The 24700-nt window shown below is 42.8% G+C and overlaps 2 protein-coding genes and 1 long non-coding RNA gene across 12 annotated transcripts in view; 2 read left to right on the top strand and 1 right to left on the bottom strand.

The window, feature by feature from the left end:
• Window positions 1-3028: 3028 nt before the first annotated feature.
• LOC125162974 (protein FAM228A-like) lies at window positions 3029-8789 on the top strand. The gene is given in 6 exon segments (XM_047854462.1): window positions 3029-3718; window positions 4807-4994; window positions 6996-7076; window positions 8417-8504; window positions 8631-8727; window positions 8729-8789. Coding segments are annotated over 5 exon segments (507 nt in total). The 5' UTR covers window positions 3029-3718; window positions 4807-4814.
• A 5849-nt stretch (window positions 8790-14638) lies between these two features.
• Window positions 14639-19481, top strand: LOC125162507 (uncharacterized). The gene is made up of 3 exons (XR_007151061.1): window positions 14639-14762; window positions 17066-17206; window positions 18809-19481. It is a non-coding gene; the product is annotated as an uncharacterized LOC125162507 (long non-coding RNA).
• A 1638-nt stretch (window positions 19482-21119) lies between these two features.
• The window catches only part of ITSN2 (intersectin 2), a 147298-nt gene continuing 143717 nt past the window's right edge, over window positions 21120-24700 (bottom strand). For all 10 annotated transcript variants that reach the window (XM_047853606.1, XM_047853601.1, XM_047853608.1 and 7 more), the window contains 3 exons: window positions 23058-23141; window positions 22483-22656; window positions 21120-22025 (listed from right to left, as the gene is read on the bottom strand). In XM_047853606.1, the coding sequence (XP_047709562.1) occupies window positions 21868-22025; window positions 22483-22656; window positions 23058-23141 (416 nt within the window). In that variant the 3' untranslated portion in view covers window positions 21120-21867. The remainder of the gene's footprint in view (window positions 22026-22482; window positions 22657-23057; window positions 23142-24700) is intronic.

Genomic DNA, 24700 nt, shown 5'->3' with positions numbered 1-24700 from the left:
GCCTCCGACTCCTGATTTCTGCTCAGGTCATGATCTCATGGTTAGTGGGTTTGAGCCCCATGTGGGACTGTGTCCTGATGGCATGGAACCTGCTTGGGATTCTTTTTCTCTCTGTCTCTCTCTCCCCCCCTCACCCCTCCCCTACTGGTGTTCTCTCTCACAAAATCGTTGAAAAAAAAAATGATAGCTACTTTACTGAATGCCTGTCAATTCACTTGATCTTTCCCTAAATCAAGGTAGGTGTGTCCCCTTTGGTCAGGCACCCTTAAAATCCATTGCCACATATTCTCCCCAGGTTTTTCTAACAGTTTTTAGAATATTAAAAAAATTTATTTTGAGTATGATTACATACTTGCTGATTCTGATTCTGCATAGCACCTTCTGGCTCATGTTGAGGCTGACCCCTGGTCTTGGGAAGACACAGTAAGACCTAGAACACAGGAGAGAAGAATTTTGTTTTCCTTAGGCAAAGGGAACACTAAAAATCATTCCTCTCCTGATTGTAGCCCTAGATCATGCAGATAAACTGTATGTTCTTTGTAGTATCAATTTAGAAGACGTCTATTCATTTGAAGCCAGTCAAAATGTAGGGTGGTGTTGGGTTGGACAGATGAAGGCCCCAGATGGGTGGACATGGCATCTCCTGGGGACCCTCCTCCTCCCTGACCTGCCCTCATCCGTGGCGTCCCCTGCGGGAACAAGAAAAGGGTAGGCCCTGTTGAGGGAAGTGGAGCTTCGAGTTTCAACCCAGTGCTTTGTTTTTATTTATTTATTTATTTATTTATTTATTTATTTATTTATTATTCTTTTTTTTCCCCCCAGTGCTTTGTTTTTAAAAGGACGCCCCCTTTTCCGTCTTGCAATACTCCGTCTGGTGGTGGGTTAGCTGGCTGGGGAGGGGCTTGGGGGTTCAGGAGTCGCTGTCCTGCATCTTGGGGAGCCCACGCCGTCCACTGTGGAGCCCCAGGCTGGGTGGGTGACCCCACAGCAATATGTGGGGGAAGTGTAATTACCCCTTTTGAAACTGAGTCTTGGGGGGATGCCAGGATTTTGTTTTGTTTGTTTTACTTAGGGACTTTACCACGTGGCAGAGCCAGGATTCAAACTGCTTTCTGCCTTACCAAGTCTCTTCAATTTACTCTCTCCCCTCAGGGATCCTCTTATCTATGGCTTCCAAGAAAGTGTCTACCTGTGGTGAACATTTCAGGCCAGAAAAATTAAAAGAATGGCCAGAGCTCGAGTCAGTTGCTTTAATGGAGGTAAAGTAACGTGGCATTTGGGGACGTTATTTTGGCGATGGGACATAAATCCCTTGAGAAGTATTTTATCTTAGTCACGGTTGGATTCCCTAGAACTAGAACAATGCCTGGCAGAAGCAAGGCACTGTTAAGAACTCACTGAATGGGAATGATCCGGGACCAAATTTGACCAAGAGTGGTTCGAGTGCCCCTGCTGTCGCTCACTAGAGGTTCAGGACACCCACAGGGCGGTACGGTGGGTGGGTACAGGCTGCAGTCCCGGAGCTCTGCCGGCGGAGAAGCCAGGTCTGGGCTCGCCAGTTGATTCTGCCACTTAAGGGTCTGGTAAAGCAATGATTTCCTCATAAAGGAAGTGTCATTATTTTACATGATCCTATAATTTGCCTCACTGTAAAGAGAAGCTCTTGGAGTAGTCCTTTATTTTGCTCCTTTTGCAGTGGTAGCAGTAAAAGTGGTGAGACCTTTAAACATTTGTGTCTGTGCGCGTGTGTGGGCATGAAAAGCTGTGGGTTTCAAAAGTGCTGCCAAAAGTCATTAATATCTTCCTTATGTTTTCTGGCAAAATCACAAAGAAAGCTCGGAGCTATGGAAGTCAAAAATGTTTATTTCCTTAAACAAAAAGTAGTTTGAAAATCAGACACATGATCAATATTATAATATATGCTGAGAATAGAATGGGTAAAAAAAATGTGATTTTCCACGATGTTTGTCAAAGTAGATGTTTCTACTTCTCCAAATAAATAGATTGATTTGTTCTAAGTCTATAGTATCAGGGGAAAACACTTAATTGTTTTTCAATTGCCATCTTAAAATGAGTCTAAGAAGGAGTCAAAGCAAAATTCTGCTTACATCAACAAGATAGTTTTATTTTGAAGACCTGAAGAGCTGTCTGAATATTATTTTAGATTTCATGTGTTGCTGTTAAATATATGGGTAACAATGCAACTCTCCTTTTTGAGATTTCTTTTATTCACAGATTTGTTATCTGAGTTTGGGGTCTAGTTTGTTTTGATGCATTCACTTGAAAGAACTGAAAGAAGAGCCAGAGATTGAAAAACATAGTTTTAAGAACCTGTATTATTTTACACTAGTTCTAGGTAATAGCATATCTCTTCCAGATACTGGATTTTTATTGTCTTTCCATTTGTTCCTTCTTAGTCCTATAAGCATAAAAGTTGGACGATCAGTTCCTAGTGATCCAGATGAAAAACCCTAAGGTGATAAATATTGAGCTTGGGTTCACAGAAAATCGTGTTTGAAAATTTCTCTTAATAACACAAGAAACAACAGCTGTTGGCGAGGATGCAGACAAAGGGGAACTCTCTGGCACTGATGGCGGGAATGCAAACTGGTTGAGCCACTCTGGAGAGCAGTGCGGAGATTGCTCAAGAAACTAAAAATAGAACATCACCCACCATCCAGCAATTGCACTATTAGGTATTTACTGAAAGGATACAAAAATACAGATTTGAAGGATACATGCACCCCGATGTTTATAGCAGCATTTGTCAACTATAGCCAAACTATGGAGAGAGTCCAAATGCCCATTGACTGATGAATGGATAAAGAAGATGTGGTATATATACACACTGGAATATTACTCAGCTATCAAAAAGAACGAAATCTTGCCATTTGCAATGACATGGATGGAGCTAGAGTGTATTATGCTAAGCAGAATAACTCAATCAGAGAAAGACAAATGCCATATGATCGCACTCATATGTGGAATTTAAGAAACCAAAACAGATGAACATATGGGGAGGGGGAGAGAAGAGAGGGAAACAAACCACAAGAGACTTTGAGTGATAGAGAACAAACTGGGCTGATGGAGGGAGGTGGGTGGAAGACGGGCTAGATGGGTAATGCGTACTAAGGAGTGCACTTGTGATGAGCCCTGGGTATTGTATGTAAGAGATGAATCCTTGAATTCTACTCATGAAACCAATATTGCACTGAATGCAAATTAACTAAAATTTAAATTAAAATTTTCCTTAATAAAAATGTTACAAAATACTCTTTGAGGTATAAGCAGTAGATTTACAGTAAAAGTATTGGTAAAATACAATGAATTTTGTCATTCTGTTTTGTTTCTTTAGGATTTACATCCTGACATTCAGTTCTGTAATTTTAGGTGTTAGCTAGAGAAGACATTGATGAAGCTATACATGCAATATTATTTAGAGAAAATTACATTGCCAAGGTAAGAGTTGGCTACAGCCTGGATTCTAAGTATGTTCCAGGTAAGCAAGAGTGGTGCAGAGCAAAACGGCTAAGAGGATGTCACTGTGTCACAGAGATTCATTTTGCTGAGAGAATGAACCTCCTCTGGTTGATCTGTTTATACAACATAGATCTGAAATTGTGCCACCTCCTTGCAGGGTCACTGAGAGGCCTGGATTCCTAGATCTGCCCGTGAAGGATCTGAGAGATCGTTCTAAGAGCTCCCCCTCTTTGTTCTGGTATTGAATAGAAATTCTTTCTGACTAAAACTTACCTCTTTCTCATATGTTCCCAAATCGAAAAGGGGATATATAAAACCACCAGAGATAGTATTTAAGGGTAATGTCCAATTGTACTCAGAGTTACTATGAAATTAATAAAGTTAAAGGAGTTTTCATTTTAATGAGATTGAAATTTGGTGTTACAGTGGTACTTTAATGTTTGTGTTCTAATTTACAAAGGAAGTTCATATATATTTTCAGCTAAGCATCAAAAAGAGGTAGGTGGGGGGCACCTGGGTGGCTCAGTGGGTTAAGCATGTGACTCTTGGTTTCGACTCAGGTCATGATCCGGTCATATTTGAGCCTGGCAGTGTGGAGCCTGCTTGGGATTCTCTGTCTCTTCTCTCTCTGCCCCCCACCCCCAACTTGCTCTATCTCTGTCTCTCTCAAAAAAATAAACTTAAAAAAGAGCGGGGGACACCTGGGTGGCTCAGTTGGTTGAGCGCCGACTTGGGCTTAGGCCATAATCTCATGGTGAGTTCGAGCCTTGTGTCAGGCTCTGTGCTGACAGTGCAGAGGCTGGAGCCTGCTTCTGATCCTGTGTCTCCCTCTCTCCCTGCCCCTCCCCCTGCTCATGCTCTGTCTCTCTCTCTCTCAATAATAAACATTAAAAAAAAGGTAGGTGGGATTACCCTCCTATAGATTCAGACAGAGGTGCTGGTGTAAGTCTAGCGCTCTTTCTACTCTACCAGTTTTGTCACAGACTTTGATGATGAAGGCTAGAGACATGCAGTGGGTGACAGGAATGCTTTGAAATCCTTAAAAAAAAAAAAAAAAAGGAGTTTCATGAGTTAGAAGTGGTTTGAATGTGGTTTAATCTCCAGGCACACTTCTGCTTTAGAACCTTTCATGGGTTCTTCCTGCTCTATGCTCTCAGGTTCCCCTCCTGAACTTTATTATGTTCTTTGATTATCTTATGCTAGGACCTTGCAACCCAAATGTGTTGAGAGTTTAAAAGTGGGAACAAGTGTTTCTCCCCCTTATTCAAATGACAATAAATGGAAACCTTAATAATTTGTTTTCCTTGTTTGTATCATTTCATTAAGGACTGGATATGTATTTTCAGCATCTGGATATTTTTAAGGAAAGAAGAGGAGAGGTGTTACATAAAAAATGGATTGAAAATGTTGCAGAGCCTGTTCAGAGAATTGCAGAAAAAGTAATTTCATACGGAGGGTTGGAGAAAATGAAACAAGAGAATCTTGAATGTCTTTTAAAGCACACAAATAAAATGGTACTGAGAGTTCTTTGTTTTCTTAATAAAGTATACTTTAAAGAGTTGGGCCAACATTTTCACTGGTTATTATGCAAACAGTCCTGACATTATTTTTGTATTTAAGATGAATTCACAGAATTGTAATACAGCTTACTACATTTTTAAACCTGGAGTTTCAGAAGGAAGGAATAAAAGTATTGATTTGGAACTAGATTTATCAGGAATGCTTTTAAGTAAATGTACAGAGAATAGCAGTAGCTTAAATCATAAGGACACTTATTGTTCACTTAACAAGAAATTGATGGGTAGGTGGTCTCACTGTGGGTTTTGGCAGTGTAGAAATGTCATTTATCACTCAGGTTTTTTCCTATAATTCTTTTCTGCTATCCTTAATATTTTTGTTTTTTCCTCATCACTCTTACATTTGCAAGCACATTTGGTTACTTACAGCTTCAGGTGTTAGGTCTGTGCTCAAGACAGGAAGAAGGGGTAAGGAGTGGTGCCAGGGTACCTTTATCTTATACCTGATCCTTTGATCTGGAAGCAGAGTCCCCAGAAGCTCCTAGCAGATTTCCCCTTAGATCCTCTTCGCCATAAATGGGCCACATTGCAAGTCCTAGCTAGAAGCAGAGGCAGGAAAGAGAGCGTAAGGCATTCTAATCTTTCAAGTAGGAAGAGAGCAAGGGAGAAGGGGATTCCATGCTGTTCAGTCAGTCAAACATTAGGTGTAGGGACCATAGCTTTCTACATACTGTTCCTCAATTTGGCTTTATAAAAGAATAAAATTTTGCTGCTGCTTTTGGAAATTTTTCTGTTTTAACCTTGAGGTCAGGACCCTCTTTTGGAATTTAGGTCTGCCTAAGTTCCCAGGTACTTACTGGAGATCTAGCATAGTTTGCCTGGAAAGTTAGAGTATTGATTTCGTGAGCAAAATTTCTGGATGTGAACATTAAATACTTCTTTCTAAGCACTCTAAGAGGCAGAGCTCAGTGTCAAATCCATATGTCTTTGAAACCAAAGTGCACAGGCTTACAGTTGTGCTCAGAAATGTGATTGTACAAGTACAGGATGGGGAAGCCATGCCTTAGAAAAGGCATGTGTTGAAGTCCGAGTGGTTAAAAAAAAATTTTTTTTTAATGTTTATTTTGAGAGAGAGAGAGAGAAAGAGAGAGTGCGAGCAGGGGAAGGGCAGAAGGAAGGAGATAGAGAATCTGAAACAGGCTCCAGGCCCTAGCTGTCAGCACAGAGCCCAACGCAGGACTCAAACTCACAAACTGTGAGATCATGACCTGAACCAAGGTCAGATGCTTAACCAACTGAGACACCCAGACACCCCTGGAGTGGTTTTAAATGACAGTAAATTCAACGTGAGTTGACTATGGGAGCGGACTTCTAAGAAAACATCTGGGCTCTTAGGCTGTATTGAGGGAGGCAGTGCTTGGAGTGGGAAGCATCAAAGTCCACCGTGTTGCTATCTTGTCACTCCTGATTCATACTGTAGAGGGGATCTTCAGCAGTTGCAGAACCTTTAGAAGAGGGTGGAAGCTTGACAACATCTCCTGGGAGGAAAAGTGGGAAGAAATATGGGTTATTTAGTCAGAGGAAGAAATGACAGGAAGGGGGATGAAAACGAAACATTTAAAAGACTGATGGGTGGGTGATGGGTAGATTAATTTTTTGTTGTTTTGAGGTAGAGTATTAGTGTCTCCAGTGCCAAGGCAGATTTCAACTCAGTCTAAGGACAGACTGGTGGCTAGAATGGCCAAAAGAGTACTTGGCTGGCAGAGCAGAAAGTTCTCAGACTAAGGGTAGTTGATGACTTCAGACTAAACTTGATGATTACTACCCCCAGAAGGTGGCGAGCTGTCTCTGCAGTCTAAATTACTTCTGAGGTTTCTTCTAACCCTTTGAATCTATGATTTTCTACAAAAACAGAATAAAGCATTTGGCTTTTTTGAATCTTGCAAAACACATTGTATACAGTGATTTGCTCTTAGGTGTATTATTTTTTTTCTAAAGGAAATTGTATTTGGAAATCTTTGTGATCCTGAAGTATACAACCCTTTTTATATGACAAAAAAGGACCCAAATTATGGAAAGGTAAGTAAGTTTCATTCATTCATTCATTAATTCACTCTTAGAAGCTCTGGGGTTGGGGAAAACCTAGTCATTTTAGAAGCCTTCTAGTTATCCTGTATTCATTAAAGAAAGTCCATAAAAGCATTTCCTCTGAGTTTTAGATTAGGAATCCAAAATAATTTCACCTACTGGGAAAATTACATGTTTGTGTGATAATGTTTCTGCTCATTCATTCTTCCATTCACATTTAGCAAACTGGAAAGGAAGACATGGGCAGCAAGACATGGGTGTGACAAGTGTCACAGAATTAGTACAGGGAGCAATGGCCTGAGAGGCAGAGCTCCTTTCTGTGAAAGGTGGAAGGAGGGATGCAGAAAAGGCTGCCCAGAGAACTAGTAGTTGGGTCTGTAACGAGTGTTCACGTTTTAAACTTGCCAATATAGGAGTTAAAATTTTGCGATGTAGATTCAGGTTTTTTACTCCTGTGTAGGAAAAGTACCCACCAGGTAGCATAAGTTATTTAAAAGTATGTGTGTGGCTTTGAAGAAAGAAGTGGTTGGTTTTGCTTCTCTCGGAAAACCAAGGCAGATCACTGTTATGAAGATAAGAAGGTTCCTTTGGCTCTGAGAGACTCGCTAATATGGTGTAGGTTAGTCATTTTGCTGCCTTGCTTATCCAGTAATTGTTTACCTCATACATACTTTGGGGACCAGCATTGGGCCAGGTGTATGGGGGAAAATAAAGAAGGGGAAAATGGTTTCTAGTCTAAAGCGTAAAGTTGGGAATGGGGAGGAGAAAACCACCTCTCTCCACAACCTCTGTACCCCAGCCTCTCGACACTCACCCACACTGAGGTTTACCTGCCCTCCTGTTCTCACAGACCCTTAAAGACTGGTTGCCAGCTCTCCCAGGAGCACTCTTACTCCCAGGCCACTCACTGCCTTGCGCTCCTAAAGCATCCTATTCTGACACCTCTCATGACTAGATTGTCACTGTATATGATTTTCTGTTCTAGACAGAGAGGTTCTTGAGGATAGGAACTCACTGGGAGGTGGCACCCAGTGGCGTCAGCACATATTTATTGACTGGTGCACTGATGCAGTAGAAGTCTTGATGGAGTGTGCTACTTCTATCAGGAGGCCCTCCTTCCAGTTAGCCACTTATGACTCAATGAAATGTCCTAATGTGAGACAGATAACCTTTACCCTTTCCCTGCTCTATGGGTTGACATTATTCACGGGTCGACATTATTCATGGGTCATTAATCTTTGGTGTACAGTAAGGCCATACTCGAATGCTTCAGACAGACTTAGAGAGCTTAATACAAAGCACTTGGATCCTCGAAATTATTTGTCTTGTAGGTTATGTTGCCTTTGTTTTGTGATTCCCTGTTTAGAATATGGCAAGAGATGGATGAAGAGAAGAGAGCTGTTTTTCAAAATAAGACAGGTATTTTGTGATCATTGGGCTTTATTTTTAGAGACTTATAATTGTCCGGTGATTTCCTACCAGAAGAGTGACTAAGTTGACATTAAGACTGTTGGTTTAGATTTTTTTTTTTTTATCTTCCTATAGGAAAACGATACACCTTAAAAGAATGTAAAGACCTAGAGAAGGCCAGGCTTTATGCCACATTGCCCCATTTCACTTTTACTCTACATGATGTTATTCTAAGAGTGGCATAAAGCCTCTGCGAGATCTGTGAGAAACAAAACACCTAGTAAATGCAGGTAAGGGTGCACTAACTAATGAATGGATCCTTTTACCATCTCCATTGTTTTGCCTTTTACAGAATGTCATGTGGTTAGAATCGCACAGTATAGCTATAGCCTTTTCCAGATTTTACCTTTATCCTTAAAGGATGTTTTCACAGGATTAAGAATATTAGGTTGGCAATTCTTTTTTTTTTTTTTTTAAGTATTTATTTATTTTGAGAGAGAGGTAGAGAATGAGCAAGGTAGGGGCAGAGAGAGAGAGAGGGGAGACAGAAGATCCGAAGCAGGATCTCTGCTGACAGCAGAGAGCCTGATGTGGGGCTTGAACTCATGAACCATGAGATCATGACCTGAGCTGAAATGGGACACTTAACTGATTGAGCCACCCAGGCACCCCAGCAATTATTTTTCTTTAACACATATCCCATTGTATTTAAAAAAAATGTTTATTTATTTTGGAGAGAGAGAGAGCGCAAGCAGGGGAGGGGCAGAGAGAGATGGAGACACAGAGTCCGAAGCAAGCTCCAGGCTCTGAACTGTCAGCACAGAGCCCAGTGGGTTCATGGGGCTCGAACCCACGAACTGTGAAATTATGACCTGAGCCAAAGTCTGACACTTAACCCACTGAGCCACCCAGGCACCCTTGTATTTTTTTATTCTACCCAGAAGATAGTTTTATTTTATTTTAAATTTATTTATTTATTTTGAGAGAGATAGAAAACGGGCAGAGGGGCAGAGAGAGAGAGAAGAGAGAGAATCTCAAGCAGGCTCTGCACTGTCAGCTCAGAGCCTAATGCAGGGCTGGATCTCATGAACCGAGAGATCATGACAGGAGCCCAAATCAAGAGTTAGATGCTTAACTGACAGAGCCACCCAGGTGCCCCTCCCCAGAAGATAGTTTTGATCAGCATACAGGAGCTTGATAAAAAAATCCATCCACACCTGTAGGATAACAGCCCACTTTTAAAAACTGGTCCCAGTACACTGACCAAATTTCCCAGTGAGTATTACTATTCTTTTTCAACGTTTATTTATTTTTGGGACAGAGAGAGACAGAGCATGAATGGGGGAGGGGCAGAGAGAGAGGGAGACACAGAATCGGAAACAGGCTCCAGGCTCTGAGCCATCAGCCCAGAGCCTGACGCGGGGCTCGAACTCACGGACCACGAGATGGTGACCTGGCTGAAGTCGGACGCTTAACCGACTGCGCCACCCAGGCGCCCCCCCCAGTGAGTATTACTAATAGCAAATTTATTTATTTTTCTTTTTCCTCTCATAACTACTTTAAAGATTTTTTTCCCACAGACTTTTTATTTTATTTTTTAATAACTATTTTAATCACCCAGTGCTCATCACAACAAGTGCACTTCTTAATCCTCATTACCTATTTAACCCATCCCCTAACCCACCTACCCTCTGGTAACCATCAGTTCTCTATAATTAAGAGTTTGGGGGTGCCTGGGTATTCAGTCATTTGAGAGTCCAGTTCTTGATTTTGGCTCAGTTTCTTAATTTTGTCCAGTTCTTGATTTCATGATCCTAGGGTTGTGGGATTGAGCCCCTTGTTGAACTCCACGCTGAGCATGGAGCCTGCTTAAGATTCTCTCTCCCCAAGAAGAGGTGGTATGTATGTATGTATGTATATGTATGTATGTGTGTATATATACATACATACATATGTGTGTATATATACATACACACATATACATACACACATACATACATACATACAATGGAGTATTACTCGGCAGTCAAAAAGAATGAAATCTTGCCATTTGCAACTACGTGGATGGAACTGGAGGGTATTATGCTAAGCGAAATTAGTCAGAGAAAGACAAAAATCATATGACTTCACTCATATGAGGACCCTAAGACACAGGACAGATGAACATAAGGGAAGGGAAGCAAAAATAATATAAAAACAGGGAGGGGGGGACAACACATAAGAGACTCTTAAACTGGAGAACAAACAGAGGGTTACTGGAGGGGTTGTGGGAGGGGGGATGGGCTAAATGGGTAAAGGGCACTAAGGAATCTACTCCTGAAATCATTGTTGCACTATATGCTAACTAATTTGGATGTAAATTAAAAAAAAAAAAACGTAGATCTTTAAAATATTTTCTTTATTTTCTGGCAAATGTCAAATTTCATTTAGCAAATCTTAAGAATAGTGTATAAAATATGTATTATAGCACAAACAAATGATGAATAAAAATGCGAAAAAAAAAAGATTCTCTCTCCCTGTGCCCCTCTTCCCTGCTTGTGCTCTCTCTAAAAAAAAAAAAGAAAGAAAAGAAAAGAAAAAGTTTCCTGATTAAAAAAAAAAAAAGAGTATTTCTTGGTTTGTCTCTCTCTCTTTTTTCCCCCATTGCTCATTTATTTTGTTCCTTAAATTCCACACGAGTGAAATCATATGGTATTTGTCTTTCTCTGACTTATTTCACTTAGCATTATATTCTCTAGGTCCATCTATGTTGTTGTGAATGGCAAGATTTCATTCTATTTTATGGTTGAACGATTCCATTGTATGTATGTATATATACACCACATCTTCTTTATTCATCTATCAGTTGACACTTGGGCTGCTTCCATATCTTGGCTATTGTAATTAATGCTGCTATAAATACAGGCATGCACATATCCCTTTGAATTAGTGTTTTTGTATTCTTTGGGTAAATACCCTGTAGTGCAATTGCTGGATCGTAGGGTGGTTCTCTTTTTAACTTTTTGGGGACCCTCCATTCTGTTTTCCACAGTGGTGCACCAGTTCGCATTTCCACCAACAATGTAAGAGGGTTCTCCTTTCCCCACATCCCTACTAATACCTGTTGTTCCTTGTGTTGTTGATTTTAGCCATTATGACAGGTCTGAGGTGATATCTCATTGTAGTTTTGATTTGTATTTCTCTGATGATAAATGATGAACATTTTCACATATCTGTTGGCAATCTGTATATCAGGAATAAACTCCACTTGATTGCAGTGAATAATTTTTTTTCAATGAATTGTTGAATTTGGTTTGTTAATATTTTGCTGAGGATTTTGCATCTACATTCTTGTGTGGGTGGGTGGGTGGGTGGTGTCTTTATCTTGTTTTGATATCAGGGTAATGGTGGTTTCATAGAACGAATATGTAAGTTTTATTTCCTTATCTATTTTTGGAATAGTTGTTTCCTCCCTATATTTTAGGTATATGGTGTCATATTTGACATCCTTTTATTTTGTGAACTCCTTGACTGAGTTTTACAGAAATATTCATGTTTACTGGTTTTATGTTTCCTGCCTTCATACTGTCACTTTTGGTCTTTCCACTCAGAGTCCCCTTTAATATTTCTTGCTGGGCTGGTTCAGTGGCCATGAACTCCTTTAGTTTTTGTTTGTCTTGGAAACTCTTTACCTGTCCTAGTCTTGCTAGATAGAATATTCTTGGCTACAGGTTTTTCCCATTCAATATATCATGCCACTCCTTTATGGTTTGGAAAGTTTCTGCTGAAAAATCCACTGATAGCCTTATGGGGTTTCCTTTGTATGTAACTATCTTTTTTGGGTTACTGCATTTAATTTTTTTTATTACTATATTTTGCCACCTTAATTACAATGTCTTGGATATGTTTTGTTGATTTTGTCGGGGGGTTTCTCTGTGCCTCCTGGATTAGATGTTTCCTTCCCCAGATTAAGTAAATTTTCAGCTATTATTTCTTCAAATAAATTTTATTCCTCCATTTCTCTCTCTCTTCTTCTTGTGGGACTCCTATTATATGAGTGTTATTACATTTGATTGAATCACTGAGTTCCCTAAGTCTATTCTCATTTTGCATAATTCTTTTTTCTCTCTTTTCAACTTGATTCTTTTCATTACTCTGTCTTCCAGGTCATTAATTCATTCTTCTGCTTCTTCCAGCCTGCTGTTCATTCCATCGAGTGTGTGTTTCATTTTGTTTACTGAACCCTTTATTTCTGCTATGTTATTCTTATCTCTATGTTAATGGTCTGATATCCTCCATTGTTTTCTCTTCCAGTGTGTATCCTTATGACCATTACTTTAAATTATCCATCAGCCATATTACTTATATCTGTTCCATTTAGATCTCTGGCCATGGCCTTGTCCTGTTCTTTCATTTGGGACAAAGTCCTCTGTCTTCTCATTTTGTCTAAGTCTCTGCCTGTTTCTGTGTGTTGGGAAAGTCAGCTATGTCTCTTGTTCTTGAGGTTAATGGTTTTATGAAAAAGAGATCTTATAGTGCCCTGCCATGCAGTGTCTCCTGTGTACTAGGGCCTAGCAGTTCCAGGGGTGTCTCCAGTGTGTTGTTGTTTTGTTCTGCCTGCTTTATCCTTCAGGCCAGTTGTCTCCATAGTCTCTCTTTGCCTGTTGTGGGCAGTGTTTGGTCTCTGGTCTTAATGTGGTGTGTTTTAACTAGGTGTGCCCTGTCTGCTTCTTAAATGAGCTCTGTCACCACCGCCCCTGGAACTGAGGCTCTGCAAAACTCCCAGGTCAGGAAATGTGGTTTGGGCAGAGATTTGGGCCCATCTTCGGCTGCACTGGGACTGAGGCAAGCATGACTTTAGAAAGGGCAGTTCCACTGAAGCATGGGGTGTGACAAGGGTTGGTGTAAGCAAGTTAGGTAGGGAGTATTTGTGCTGTGCTGGGTCCCACAGGTAGCTCTGTGCTTTTGCTGAAGGGTAGGGGAGGGAAATGGCACCTGCCAATTCCTTGGTTCCTGGAGGAGTCTCTCTGTGAATGCTGCTTCTCTGGGACACGCCCTGATAGGAGCAACTGATCTCCCCACTGTGTGCCCCAGGTGCTCTTGAGGTTGTTGTTTCCATGCTGTATATCTGCAAGTTGTTTGCCCTGCCTTCTCTCCAAGAGCATTCCTGATGTCCTCTGAGATTTTCCAGAGCCAAGAACCCTGACCTTTAGAACTCCAGGCTTTAAGTCCCACTGGTTGCAAGAACTCATGAAATTTGGCCCCTCCTGCTTTCCAAGCCAATTACTATGGGGATTCATTTTCCCCCTGTGGGATCCCCTGTTAGTCTGGCTCTCATCCTTTTCCACTACCGTGGCTCCCTTCCCACTGGCCATGATCTGTTTCTCTCCCAGACTGTGTCTCTGCATTTCTTACTTTCTTTGATGTGGCTCTTCTCTGCCTTTAGTTGTGGAGTTAGTTCTGCCAGTCTTCAGGTCAATTTTTGGGGTATTTAGGATGATATGATAGTTGTCTAGTTGTATTTGTGAGATGAGGTGAGTTTAGCCTCCTTCTACTCTACTGCCATCTTCCCCTTCCTCCTATCCCGTTGTCTTTTACTCTTTCAGTTGAAAACTCAGCTGCTGGCCTCACTGTTGATCCTTTGAAGAAAATTGTCTTTTTCTCTGGAGGTTTTTAAAATTTTCTTATTGTCTGATTTTCTGTAGTTTTATGAATTTCTTTTTATCTTTCCTACTTGGAATCCATAGGTCATCTTGTACCTGTAAACTGATGTCTTTAATCAGTTCTGGTGATTATTACCTCTGCCATATTCTCTCTCTCCTCTTTCTGGTACTCCAGTTAAATATATTTTAGATTTTCTCACTATCTCACTGCATCCTCACTGTCTCTTACCATTTTTTTGTGTGTATTTTCCATCTTTTTTGTTACTTTATATTTGATTCTAGATATTTTACTAATTTCTCTTCAGTTTTATCTAATACTCTTTTGTTAAACCTATCAATGAATTATTTTTAGTTGTTTTATTTTTATAGTTCTAGCTCTAGCATTTTATTTGTTTCTTTTTCAGGTAGGTTTTGGGGAAGGCTGTCTGGAATTAGGGCCTGGAGTATCTCTATCCTCTACTGGGACCCTATCTCAATGCACTGCTTGACTTGCCTGCCACTAGGAAGGAGTTGAGAACAAGGTTAACTACCCACCTGCCAAGATCACAACCAGGCCTGGGAGAAAAAAAAATCCACAAAAGAAATGCTGAGACCATGGAGAAGTGTGTGTACCCTGCTACCTGAGGTTGGCAAATTCCCCCAGTGGAGAAAATAGCCAGAGATTGCCAGCTCATTCTGAAAGAGCTGTCTCCTCTCTGAAAATTTCCAATGACTTTAAAATGACAAAAATTTTTTTTCCTAGGGTGGGGCAGTAAATATTCTGTTTTTCTAGTTGTTGCAGCAAGAGTGTTGGCCTGTGCAAAGTTCTAAATCCTATATAAAACGTGGAAGTCCTGTCATGCTCTCTTGACATTTCCCCCTTTTAAAAAAATTGTTATTTATTTATGAGAGAGAGAGAGTGAGTGAGCAGGGGAGGGGCAGAGAGAGATGGACACAGAATCTGAAACAGGCTCCAGACTCTGAGCTGTCAGCACAGAGCCTGACACAGGGCTTGAACCCATGAGCTGTGAGATCATGACCTGAGCTGAAGTCAGATGTTTAACCGTCTGAGCCACCCAGGCACTCCAACATTTTCTTTTTATCTTTCATCCAGAGTTTTACTGGAGTGAACAGTGCTACTTGCTGTTTCCCCTTCTGATTTGGAAGTTTTATGTTTTATTTCTTGGCTTGTTTATACATTTTAACAAACAATTTAGACTTCAATAATTATATAACTTCCCATCTTCCAGCAAGACAAAGGCTTTATTTCATCATCCCCACTTTGTAGCTCCTCAGCTCCTTAAATGGTATTCTGCCCTTTAATCTGGTATCCTCCAGTGAATTCTCCACCTAGCAGCTGGAGGAATGTCTTTGAAGTGATGGAACTTCTCCAGTTAAAAACCCTTCAGTAGTTTCCCATAACCCTTACAATAAAGTCCAGACACTTAGCATAGCACATAAGGTGCTATGGGCCTTGCCAGCCTTTCTGGCTTCATCTAAAAATATCCCTTTCCCTTAAGGAAAAGAAGTATAAATAAACTACAAAAATATCTGGGTCAAATCAGCACAGTTATAACTGCCTGACCTGCCATGTTGTTTCATGGCTTTGTTCCATTTTATTACTGGCCATTGTGATCCAGCCAAGAGAGGGAATTATCACATGGTGTGATACCATTACACCCTCCATCTGCTTTTTCCCACCCCAGCAAGCCCCTTGAGGGCAGGGACTGTCTTATTTATCCTGGTGTTCCCAGCACTTAGCTGGAATGCAGTAGAGGATGAGTAAATGCTTGTTGAAGGAAGGAAGGAAGGAAGGAAGGAAGGAAGGCAAGAATGAATGCAGGAATGAATGGAGGAATGAAGGAGAAAGCTGCTTTCCCTCCACAGGTCTGGGCTTCTCTGGGCGGTGCTGGAAACCCTCTGGGAGGACACACCTGGAAGTGTGTTTACATGGCCGCTCAGTAAAGTAAGAAAAGGACTTAAAGACAAGGTGTCTATGTTAGAGACAGTGTGATTACAAAAAGCAGAATCCTCAAGTTAAAAAAAAAAAAAGGAGGGAGGAACCTAGGTAGGTTAGAAATCACTGGTCTGTTACAGAAGCCATGGTCAGTGTCCCAGTTCGTTTGACTCATGTAACAGAATGCCAGAGATTGGGGGGGGCTTATAAACAACAGAAATTTATTTCTCACAGTTGTGGAGGCTGGAAAGTCCAAGATCATGGTAGTGGCAGATTCAGTATCTGGTGGGGACCCACTTTCTTGTTCTTAGATGGCACCTTCTTGTTGTGTTCTCACACGTTGGGAAGGGTGAGGGAGTTTTCTAGGGTCTCTTTTATAGGGGCACTAATCTTATTCATGAGGGCTCTGCCTGCATGACCTAATCACCTCCCCTAAACCCCACATCTTAATACCATCACATTGGGGGTTAGGTGTCAACATATGAATTTTGGGGGGACACAAACATTCAGACCATAGCAGTCAGGAGGACAAACAGGCTGCTTACGGGACTAAGAGCCATGTTCTTTCCTCTTTGGGACTATGTGGCTTTCATCAGAGCTTCTTTGTGAACCTACTTCCTTACTTTCTCTGCTTTCTTATGCATGTGCCGGAAAATGGATGCCCCAGGCCTGCCTGAGTTTCTGGTTTAAGCAGTGACAGACTGCCTGGAAGCCACCCTATCCCACTTACAACTCTAGGGGTTGAGGCTCTGGCCCAGGGGCCTCAGCCACGACCAGAGAAGGGTCACATGACTCACTGCCTACCTAACGGTTGTGCCAACAGGGGTGTGTGTGTGGGGGGGGAACTGATACATGGACAGCCACCAAGTGATGTCTACTCAGTCCTTCCTTTTCATGAAGTATGAGTTTGCTAACTTAATTTGCAGCAATTATTGAATAATACAATTCTGTTTGTATGGAGTTGAAATACTTTTCTCTGTTTTTCTTTGCAGTCCTGAGAAACTTATCTGTTCAGAAAATAAATATCTGCCTGATGAAGAGAATGAGACTACTGACCTAAGACCATTTTTGAAAGGCAATTTCATTCCTCAAAGCTCGGCCAGGAGAATGGAAGGGAAGACAGGAATTGTGTGGTAAGCAGAGATCTGGGGGAGCAGGGCTGGGATGGCACAAGTTGCAACATGCACAAGATGACAGGCATTGATTTTGGAATTTGAGCCATTGACCCATCCCTCCTTGTGACACAGGTTCCCCAGGGTAGAGAAGGCAGGAGGCAAAAAAGGGAGTGGAAAGGAGGTTGCAGAAGATTTACTTCATGCACAGGAAATGGTAGGGTTGCCTCTGGGCTTGGTGCTGCTGTGCCCTGTGGCAGGGAGTCTGGGGTTTGGAAACTCAGAAAAGGTGCACATAGTGGGACCCCGGAACCTGCTTTGGAGGACAGATTGTGTCCTCATGAGATGAGAGAAATCCTGGTCTGAGAAATTTTCAGAGAAAATTTTCCCTGAATTTTTGCTCCTCTGCCATTTTCCTACCATTTATACATCCACACCAGACCAAAAAAAAAAAAAAAAAGAAAAAAGAAAAATCTGTTCTCCTTAGTGCAGGTAGGAATCTTCTGAAATTTATACTAAAAAAAAAAATTAGGCCAAATGATGGTTTACACACGTAAAAGTTATTTATGTAATCATAAAAGTTGTTTTATATGCAAGCGTTTTCCATGCACAGATTTCTCATCCTGAGCTCACAATCTGACTGGCACATGTATAGCTCTTGCTCGCTTTTCCCTTCCATCCTCTCGTCTCCCACGTCCCGTATCCTAACGCCTTTGGGTGCTTGGGAGTTGTAAGGGTTCGTGGGTGTCTTAAGTGCAGTGGATCTGTGTGTTCACTGACCTCCCCACTCTTGCCTCCATTGCAAAGAGCGTGAAAATCTTGTCAGATAGGTTGTTAACCCAGGTTCCACCCAATCCCATTGTTTTCCCTAGTCTCTCAAGAGAGAAACGGATTTTCCTAAATGGGAGAATGGAAGTTTCCATTCCACAGCAGTTTTCTCTGTGAATAACTGAGAGCCAAGCCCCTCTGTCAGATCTGGGTGGGACTGTAGTCAGCTCTGCCCTTCTGGAAGGGTAGCCTCACTGCTGTCACCAGGAGAGCCAAACAATGGAGTCTGGTTTACACACAATAGAAGTTTATTTCTCGCTCATGTACCAGAAAAGGTAGGTCAGCAGGGTGTCAGGCTGTCCCTCTTTCATGAGTTTGGCTGATGGAACCTTTGTCATCTTCAGTGCCTGGCTTCCAAGCTTGCCCTGGGGAACCTGAAAAGGGAAGAGGTCATGGAGGAGTTCTCCGTGGGCATGAAGTGTAGGTGGGCCAGGTCTCACATGTTCCACTGGGGAGGACATGGCTGTCCCTAACTGCAGGGGGAGGGTGCTGGGAGAAGTAGCCTCTGCTGCTCTGAGCACAATGGCAGGGAGAGCAGGTGTTCTGCGGACAGCTAGTCACCTCCGCCCTACCATGAAGAGGACAGTACTGTGTGGAGTCCAAAGACCTGGGAAGCCTTGGCTGAGAGTTGCAGAAACCAAAGAGAGTAGGGGAGAGGTGAGGAGAGGGCTGCCTGGAAGGTCTCAGCTCAGGCAGGAGGGCGGAGTGTTGGGTGGGATCCACTGGGGCCTTCTTCTCTGCCCCAGTCAGCCCCTCTTCCCTGCCCTACACTTAGCACTTCCCTTCTGTTCACAGGTTCGAGGTGCCAGACAGCACAGACCACAACCCTGGGCGCCTGGGGAAGGCCAGTGTAGGTGGGGGTCACAGCCCGTGTTAAGAAGAATGATGATGGCAAAAGTCCTGGGGCGGCACCTGGCCTCCCTGCAGCTGGGGTTCAGGCATGGCTGCCGGGAACGGTGCCATCTGTAAGGAGGCCATGGTAATAAAGCTTCACTGAGCTTTACTTCCTCATTTGTGTGCCAACAGTTAAAATGCTGCCAACGGGTTTTCTCTCTCCAGAAGTGTAAGATGTTGCAAGCAGTAACAAACAATAATAGTTACTGTTTATTGAGCTGTTGTGAACTAGGAACTGTGTGAGATATTTTTATATATTAAAAAAAAAATTTAAGTTATTTATTTTGAGAGAGAGTACTAGTGGAGGAAGGGCAGAGAGAGACAGGGAGTGAGAATCCTAAGCAGGCTCCACGCTGTCAGCAAAGAGCCCGATGGGGGGCTTGAACTCACGCACTGTGAGAACACGACCTGAGCTGAAAACAAGAGTTGGAAGCTTAACTGACTGAGCCACCCAGGAGCCCTGGAACTGCGTGAGGTATTTATATTCATGTAAAAGTTTTCACAGCAAAATGACAGTATGATCTCCCCTTACGTGAAGCTTGGAGAGGGGTTGAGTAACTTATTCAATGTCAGCTGCACGGCTGAAAGTGGTGGTGGTCTCGATTCCAAGTCTAGGCCGTCTAGTGCCAAAGCACCGGTCCAATCGCCAGAACACACACCCCACTCAGACTCTGTCATGTCAGTCAAATTGCTCAGGGTTTCGGTCCCTTTCAGAGAGTGGTTATCCTGTTGGCGTGCCGCAGAGTCCTGATTCTGAAGAGCACTGGGGGGTGGAGAGGGGGTCGGTGGTGGCTTGCTGGGCATCTCTCCTATCTGCTCAGTCCTTTTCCAGGGGACGCAAGGAGTCTAAGGGCACACCCTCCTCCCTCATCTTTCAGAAAATTAGGCTCATGTTTCAGTCAGGAGAGAAATTCATTTCTTAAGAGGCAGAGCTGCAGTCCCAGGTCAAAGCAGGTGACTGGAGTTGTGAGGAGCATGGACATTGAATGTCCTCTGGAGTTTTGTAGAAGTCTGACTCACCTCCTGCAGGCTCCTCTGTCCTAAATCTGAAAAGAACCCTGACACATGTAGACATGGGGAAATGGCAGTAGCCACAGTTCATCCCAGGGAGAATTCAAGTCCCTGCTGTCCTGGGAAAAGGATTATCATTTAGCTCGGGTCACAAGTAAACCCACAACTGGTTTTAAACTGGCCTTGGCTCATCAGAGACTGTCTCAGGCTTTGGAACTCAGCCAGTCAGAGGCAGACTTGTTGGACATCGACCCACACCTGCCTTCAAGACCCTATAGAAGATCAGCAATTTGTTTTGCTCAGTGAGGCTGTGCCTGACCAGCCAAACTTTCCCTTAATACATTTAGGTGTTTTGGTTTCAGATGTTGAGTGGCGTCTCTTCTATTGACACTGGCCATATTTCTTTTACATCTAAGTTTTAACAAATAAGTGCCCAGGATTAATACCCAGAATGGCAGATTTTTTTTTTTTTAACTTGAACATTCTGAGTTATGTTTTCCAGCCCTTCTTTGCTCAGTGGTTATGTTTAGACAGAAACGGGGGCTGTGGTGGAGGGACATTGGAATCTTTCCTGTTCTTCCAGCTCCCTAAGATGTGCTCCCTGAGAATCAAGGCTCCTATAGCCTGCGTGGTTCCTCCTAAAAAGCAGATCTTTTTCCAGTTCTACTCATTAACCCAGGAATTTAGTGGGTAAGACCTGATTTTTGTCAATGTTCAAAACAAATCTCACACTACAAAATCCAGAGCCCAAACCAGCAGCGCTGACAGGTGTGGATGTGGGTCTGACAGGACAGGGGACAGGGAGAGACCGGTGCTTCTGGAGCTGGAGGCTGAGGGCCTGCTGAAGATGTTTAATGCCTGTGTATTTTCTTGACTCTGAAGTTACCTCTGAGGTTCCTGCTCAACCAAGTAGGAAGAAGGACTCAAGAAGGTATGGTCTTACTCCCACAGAGATCAGCAGTCTAGCCATCAGTGACACCATGCCCCAGAAACCGTAGGTCAATTTACTAGAGTCATGGAGCAAGTCAGAGTCAAGACGAGGCTCCAGGGCCTCCTAGGCACCACACCCTCCCTCCCCCACCCCCTCTTGGTTTTTGCCACTGTCACAGAAAGGAAATTTGGTTTCACTACAAGCAACCCCTGAACTTACCTTTCAAGAGCTTTTCAGGTGGAAAGTAAATCAGTCAAGCTTTGAAAGAAGTTACATTCATAAACTTATATTTTTATTCTCTTTCTGTACATATTGGCAATGATAAAGCTTAAAGATGCATGTCCTATGAAATATGCAAAAACAAGGAATTTACATAAATAATTTATACTTCAGAAAATTAAAGTTGAAAAATATTTTCCACATCATTAGAGTTCACAGTATTTAAAGTAAATCAAGCTTTTCCCTTTAGATTTCAAACTATATTGTCTGAGCAGAGATGATAAAATCTAGTCAGGAATAAAATGATCAAGTTTCTGTTTTCATTCAGTGCACGAGTAGACCTACTTCGGTATCAGGCTGTTCCCGCGCTGAGGCTGCAGCGTTTCTTCCCGATCCTTCACCTCCTGAGTGGCTGTGACCCCGCAGAGGTCACATGGCGTGGAATGGTTACAGCATCACCAAAACCACCCACACTGGACACATTCAACCAAGTGGTAATGTCTGCTGTTCCGATGCCTCATTTCCACATAATACTTTTTATAGCCCTGAAAATGGAAACCTTGGCATCTAAACACAGCCAAACATGTTAACACTAATACAAGGCACTGTGCTGTGGGTTTGGTTTATTTCTAGGAAAGATCATGTTTGCATAGATTGCTAGCTATTTAGTGTGCAATAAAATAGAGGGCCGGACCTGGCACGCGTGGCCTGCGATGGATGAAGCCTTGTGATGCTCCTTTAGCCTAGGGGCAGCACCGTCCGTCTTAGCCCCAGCCTTTTGGGCAGATCCCTGAGGCCCCTACAGGAGAGTTTTTTGCTCAAAAAGCTGCAGGTCAAAGCGGACCCAGACCTCCCCAGTGGGGACCTCGTGCAGCAGGAGTCGGCGGGTTGTGGGGCCTTTGCTTTCCTGTTCTGTGCGGATTTTTGCCACTGGAACTTCAGTGCGACCCAGGAAATCTGGAGAATAGACATGTGAGAGTCAAAGCTACTTCTTTATAAGGAGGAGTGTCTGAAAACATAAGACTTTCAAATCCAGAACAGTTAATTTCCTTTGGTTAGTGGGTGTCTGATAACTACATGGACGCATGCCCAGGGAGAGGCCCGTGGGAGGGAAACTGCCTTCTTGGAATCCAAGTTCCTTCAGGCAGAGCATGTCTCACCCATTCAGTAGGTGCTGGGAGCAATGTCTCTGTTGTGTACGTAGGGAGTGACTGGGGTCCATGACTGACACACGCCGGAGACCACCCTTTCCCCCTGAGAAGACCCCTGACCCACTTCCCACACGAGCTGCAGGTGCCCATGGGCCCGTGTCATTTCCCATAGGTATCACAGGGAAAAATAAAGCCAAGTACCCTGGATCTAGACCCTAAATTCCGGAGTATTCAAATTCCTCCCTGGTCGAGTTATACTTTACCATCTGGTGAAAACTGGTCTCTGTCAAACATGGTGAGACACAGCACATCTTGGTAAAGGTCCTTAATAAAGAACTGGCAGTTAAAGTTCCACTTGGGATTGAGTGTGTCCTGGAGGGTTCTGGTGGTATAGCTCTGGGAGCCCATGCTGATTTCACAGTATGGATTGCTCTTTCCTGAACAAAAACAAACCAAAGACACATGTGACATCTGTACGTAAAATAAATGACAACAGGACCTTCCTTGAGCAGAAGCAGGATCCAAATGGATGCTTCTCTGTAAACCACGACAGCAGGGGCACTGTCTGAGGGCCCAGATCTGCCTTGTGGGCTCCAGTGCCCCAAATGCTCCCCATGAGCCTGGACAAGTGTTCGTGCAATTTCTACTCAGAAGCACTGAAGAAAGGGGCACTGGTACTTACTGGGAAGAGACAGTGAGGATAATATTGGTACGATAACCATTTTAGTGGCACTGGAAACACTGCTTTTTAAAAAGCGTCCCGTTATTCAATGTACAGAAGAGTCATCAGCAAAGAATAGGGCAGTTACCACATCTGTTGAATGAAAGAAGCATTTACCATTCGGTTTACAGGCTTTTAATTCTGTAGCTTCGATGACGTGCACCATCAGACGCCCAATGCCTGAAGTCTTTTGAGAGCGAGCTACAAAAGAAGACAAGTGACGTCAATTTCTTCTCTGAGATCGAAGGACGTGCACGGAATGCACGGAGGACACTGAGCTGTGAGTATAGTCTGTCCTTCTAACCAATCCTGACACTCCCCAGTGTCACCTGCCACTGCACTGGGCCTGGCAGACCAGCATCTGGCTGCTGTGTGCCTTTGCCCAGGCCATGGCACCCGCTGGAATACCTGTCCACCACCTCTGCTTGTCTGCATCCCACCCAGCCTTGAAGATGTGCATCCAATCTCACATGTCACTCTCCCCTCTCTGCCCCACTCTGCGCATCCATTATCCTTGACTTATGAGCATCCTGCAGCCTGCTGGTTCTGAAATTCCGTGTCCTATCCATCTCCTCTGCCAGGAGAGGCCACTGCAGAGTGCGTATTGTTTATTCAGCCTTGTATTAATAAACACTCAATTGCCTAGCAAATGGTAATATTAATTAAAAAAAATACATTATATCCATTCAGCACTTAAAAGCAGCTAACATTTATTGGATACTTACTTTGTGTTAGGCATGTGCTAGACCTCTACAAAAATTTTATTATGTAAATTGTACAATTATGCTGTATGGTAGCTCTTTATAACTGCCATCTCCATATGTGGGAGAACTGAGGCTTAGAAAAGCCCATAACCTGCCCATGTCACAGAACCTAGGAGTGGCAAGGTAAAAAATTAACTAGCAGGTACCAAAGTCAATTTGCCACCCACATCATTCCAATTACATGTAAACACTTCAGCTTATAAAGCAGTTTCACTTAAGACCTTATTCTATTTGAGGATGGACTCAAAACTCTTTTCATATGGAGGGAAATGGGTCTGTGAACTCAGATTGGTAAATATGAAGTAGTTAAGCAGGTGTTGCCCTCAGGGGTTTAAAAAGGCTGCTTAGTGAGCTATTGATTTTTTAAAACTTAGGGCAAGTAGAACTTATGAGAAGCCCCCCACCCTTGTTTGTGCCAACCTCTCCAGTGCGGCACCTACACTCAGTTTCCCTTAAAGACAAATAAGTTCCCCTTATTCATCTTTGAAGGTCCGGTTAAGACTAGCATAGGGCTTGGCACAGAGTAAGTAATCAATAAATGTCTAAAGAACACATAGAAAATGCATAACAATATGTATAGATATTGATACTAAGCAAAACTAACAAAAACTCTTGATTTTTATCTTTACCAATTAAGAGATCATTATATGCTTTCCGAATCATTCAGTCGTTGATTTTTTTAATAGCAAGCTTTTGAAGTACCATTAAAACAAGATTCAATCAGCAAAAGCCAATTTACACATACCTTTCAGGAGTATATAACAAAATAAGGGAAACCTGAATAAAAAAACATACAAAGAGCTGCAGCTCTAGCAGCCAGGAACAGAAGAGGGAGGACCGAACAGGGAAGGCCTGGGGGTGGGGGTGGGGGGACAGGCAGGGGGGCTCAGAGGTGGTTTGTTCAATCAGGCAGTGGTACAGGCGAAGCAGAGAGAGGAAACGGGGCTGGGGAACAGATGACACTGGGGGTCGGCCCTGAGTCTGGGGTAAGAATTT

Source organism: Prionailurus viverrinus, chromosome A3 (genome assembly GCF_022837055.1).
Source record: "Prionailurus viverrinus isolate Anna chromosome A3, UM_Priviv_1.0, whole genome shotgun sequence".
Taxonomy (NCBI): domain Eukaryota; kingdom Metazoa; phylum Chordata; class Mammalia; order Carnivora; family Felidae; genus Prionailurus; species Prionailurus viverrinus.
The sequence above is the reverse complement of the archived record's forward strand: the minus strand, read 5'-3'. Positions and strand labels throughout refer to the sequence as shown.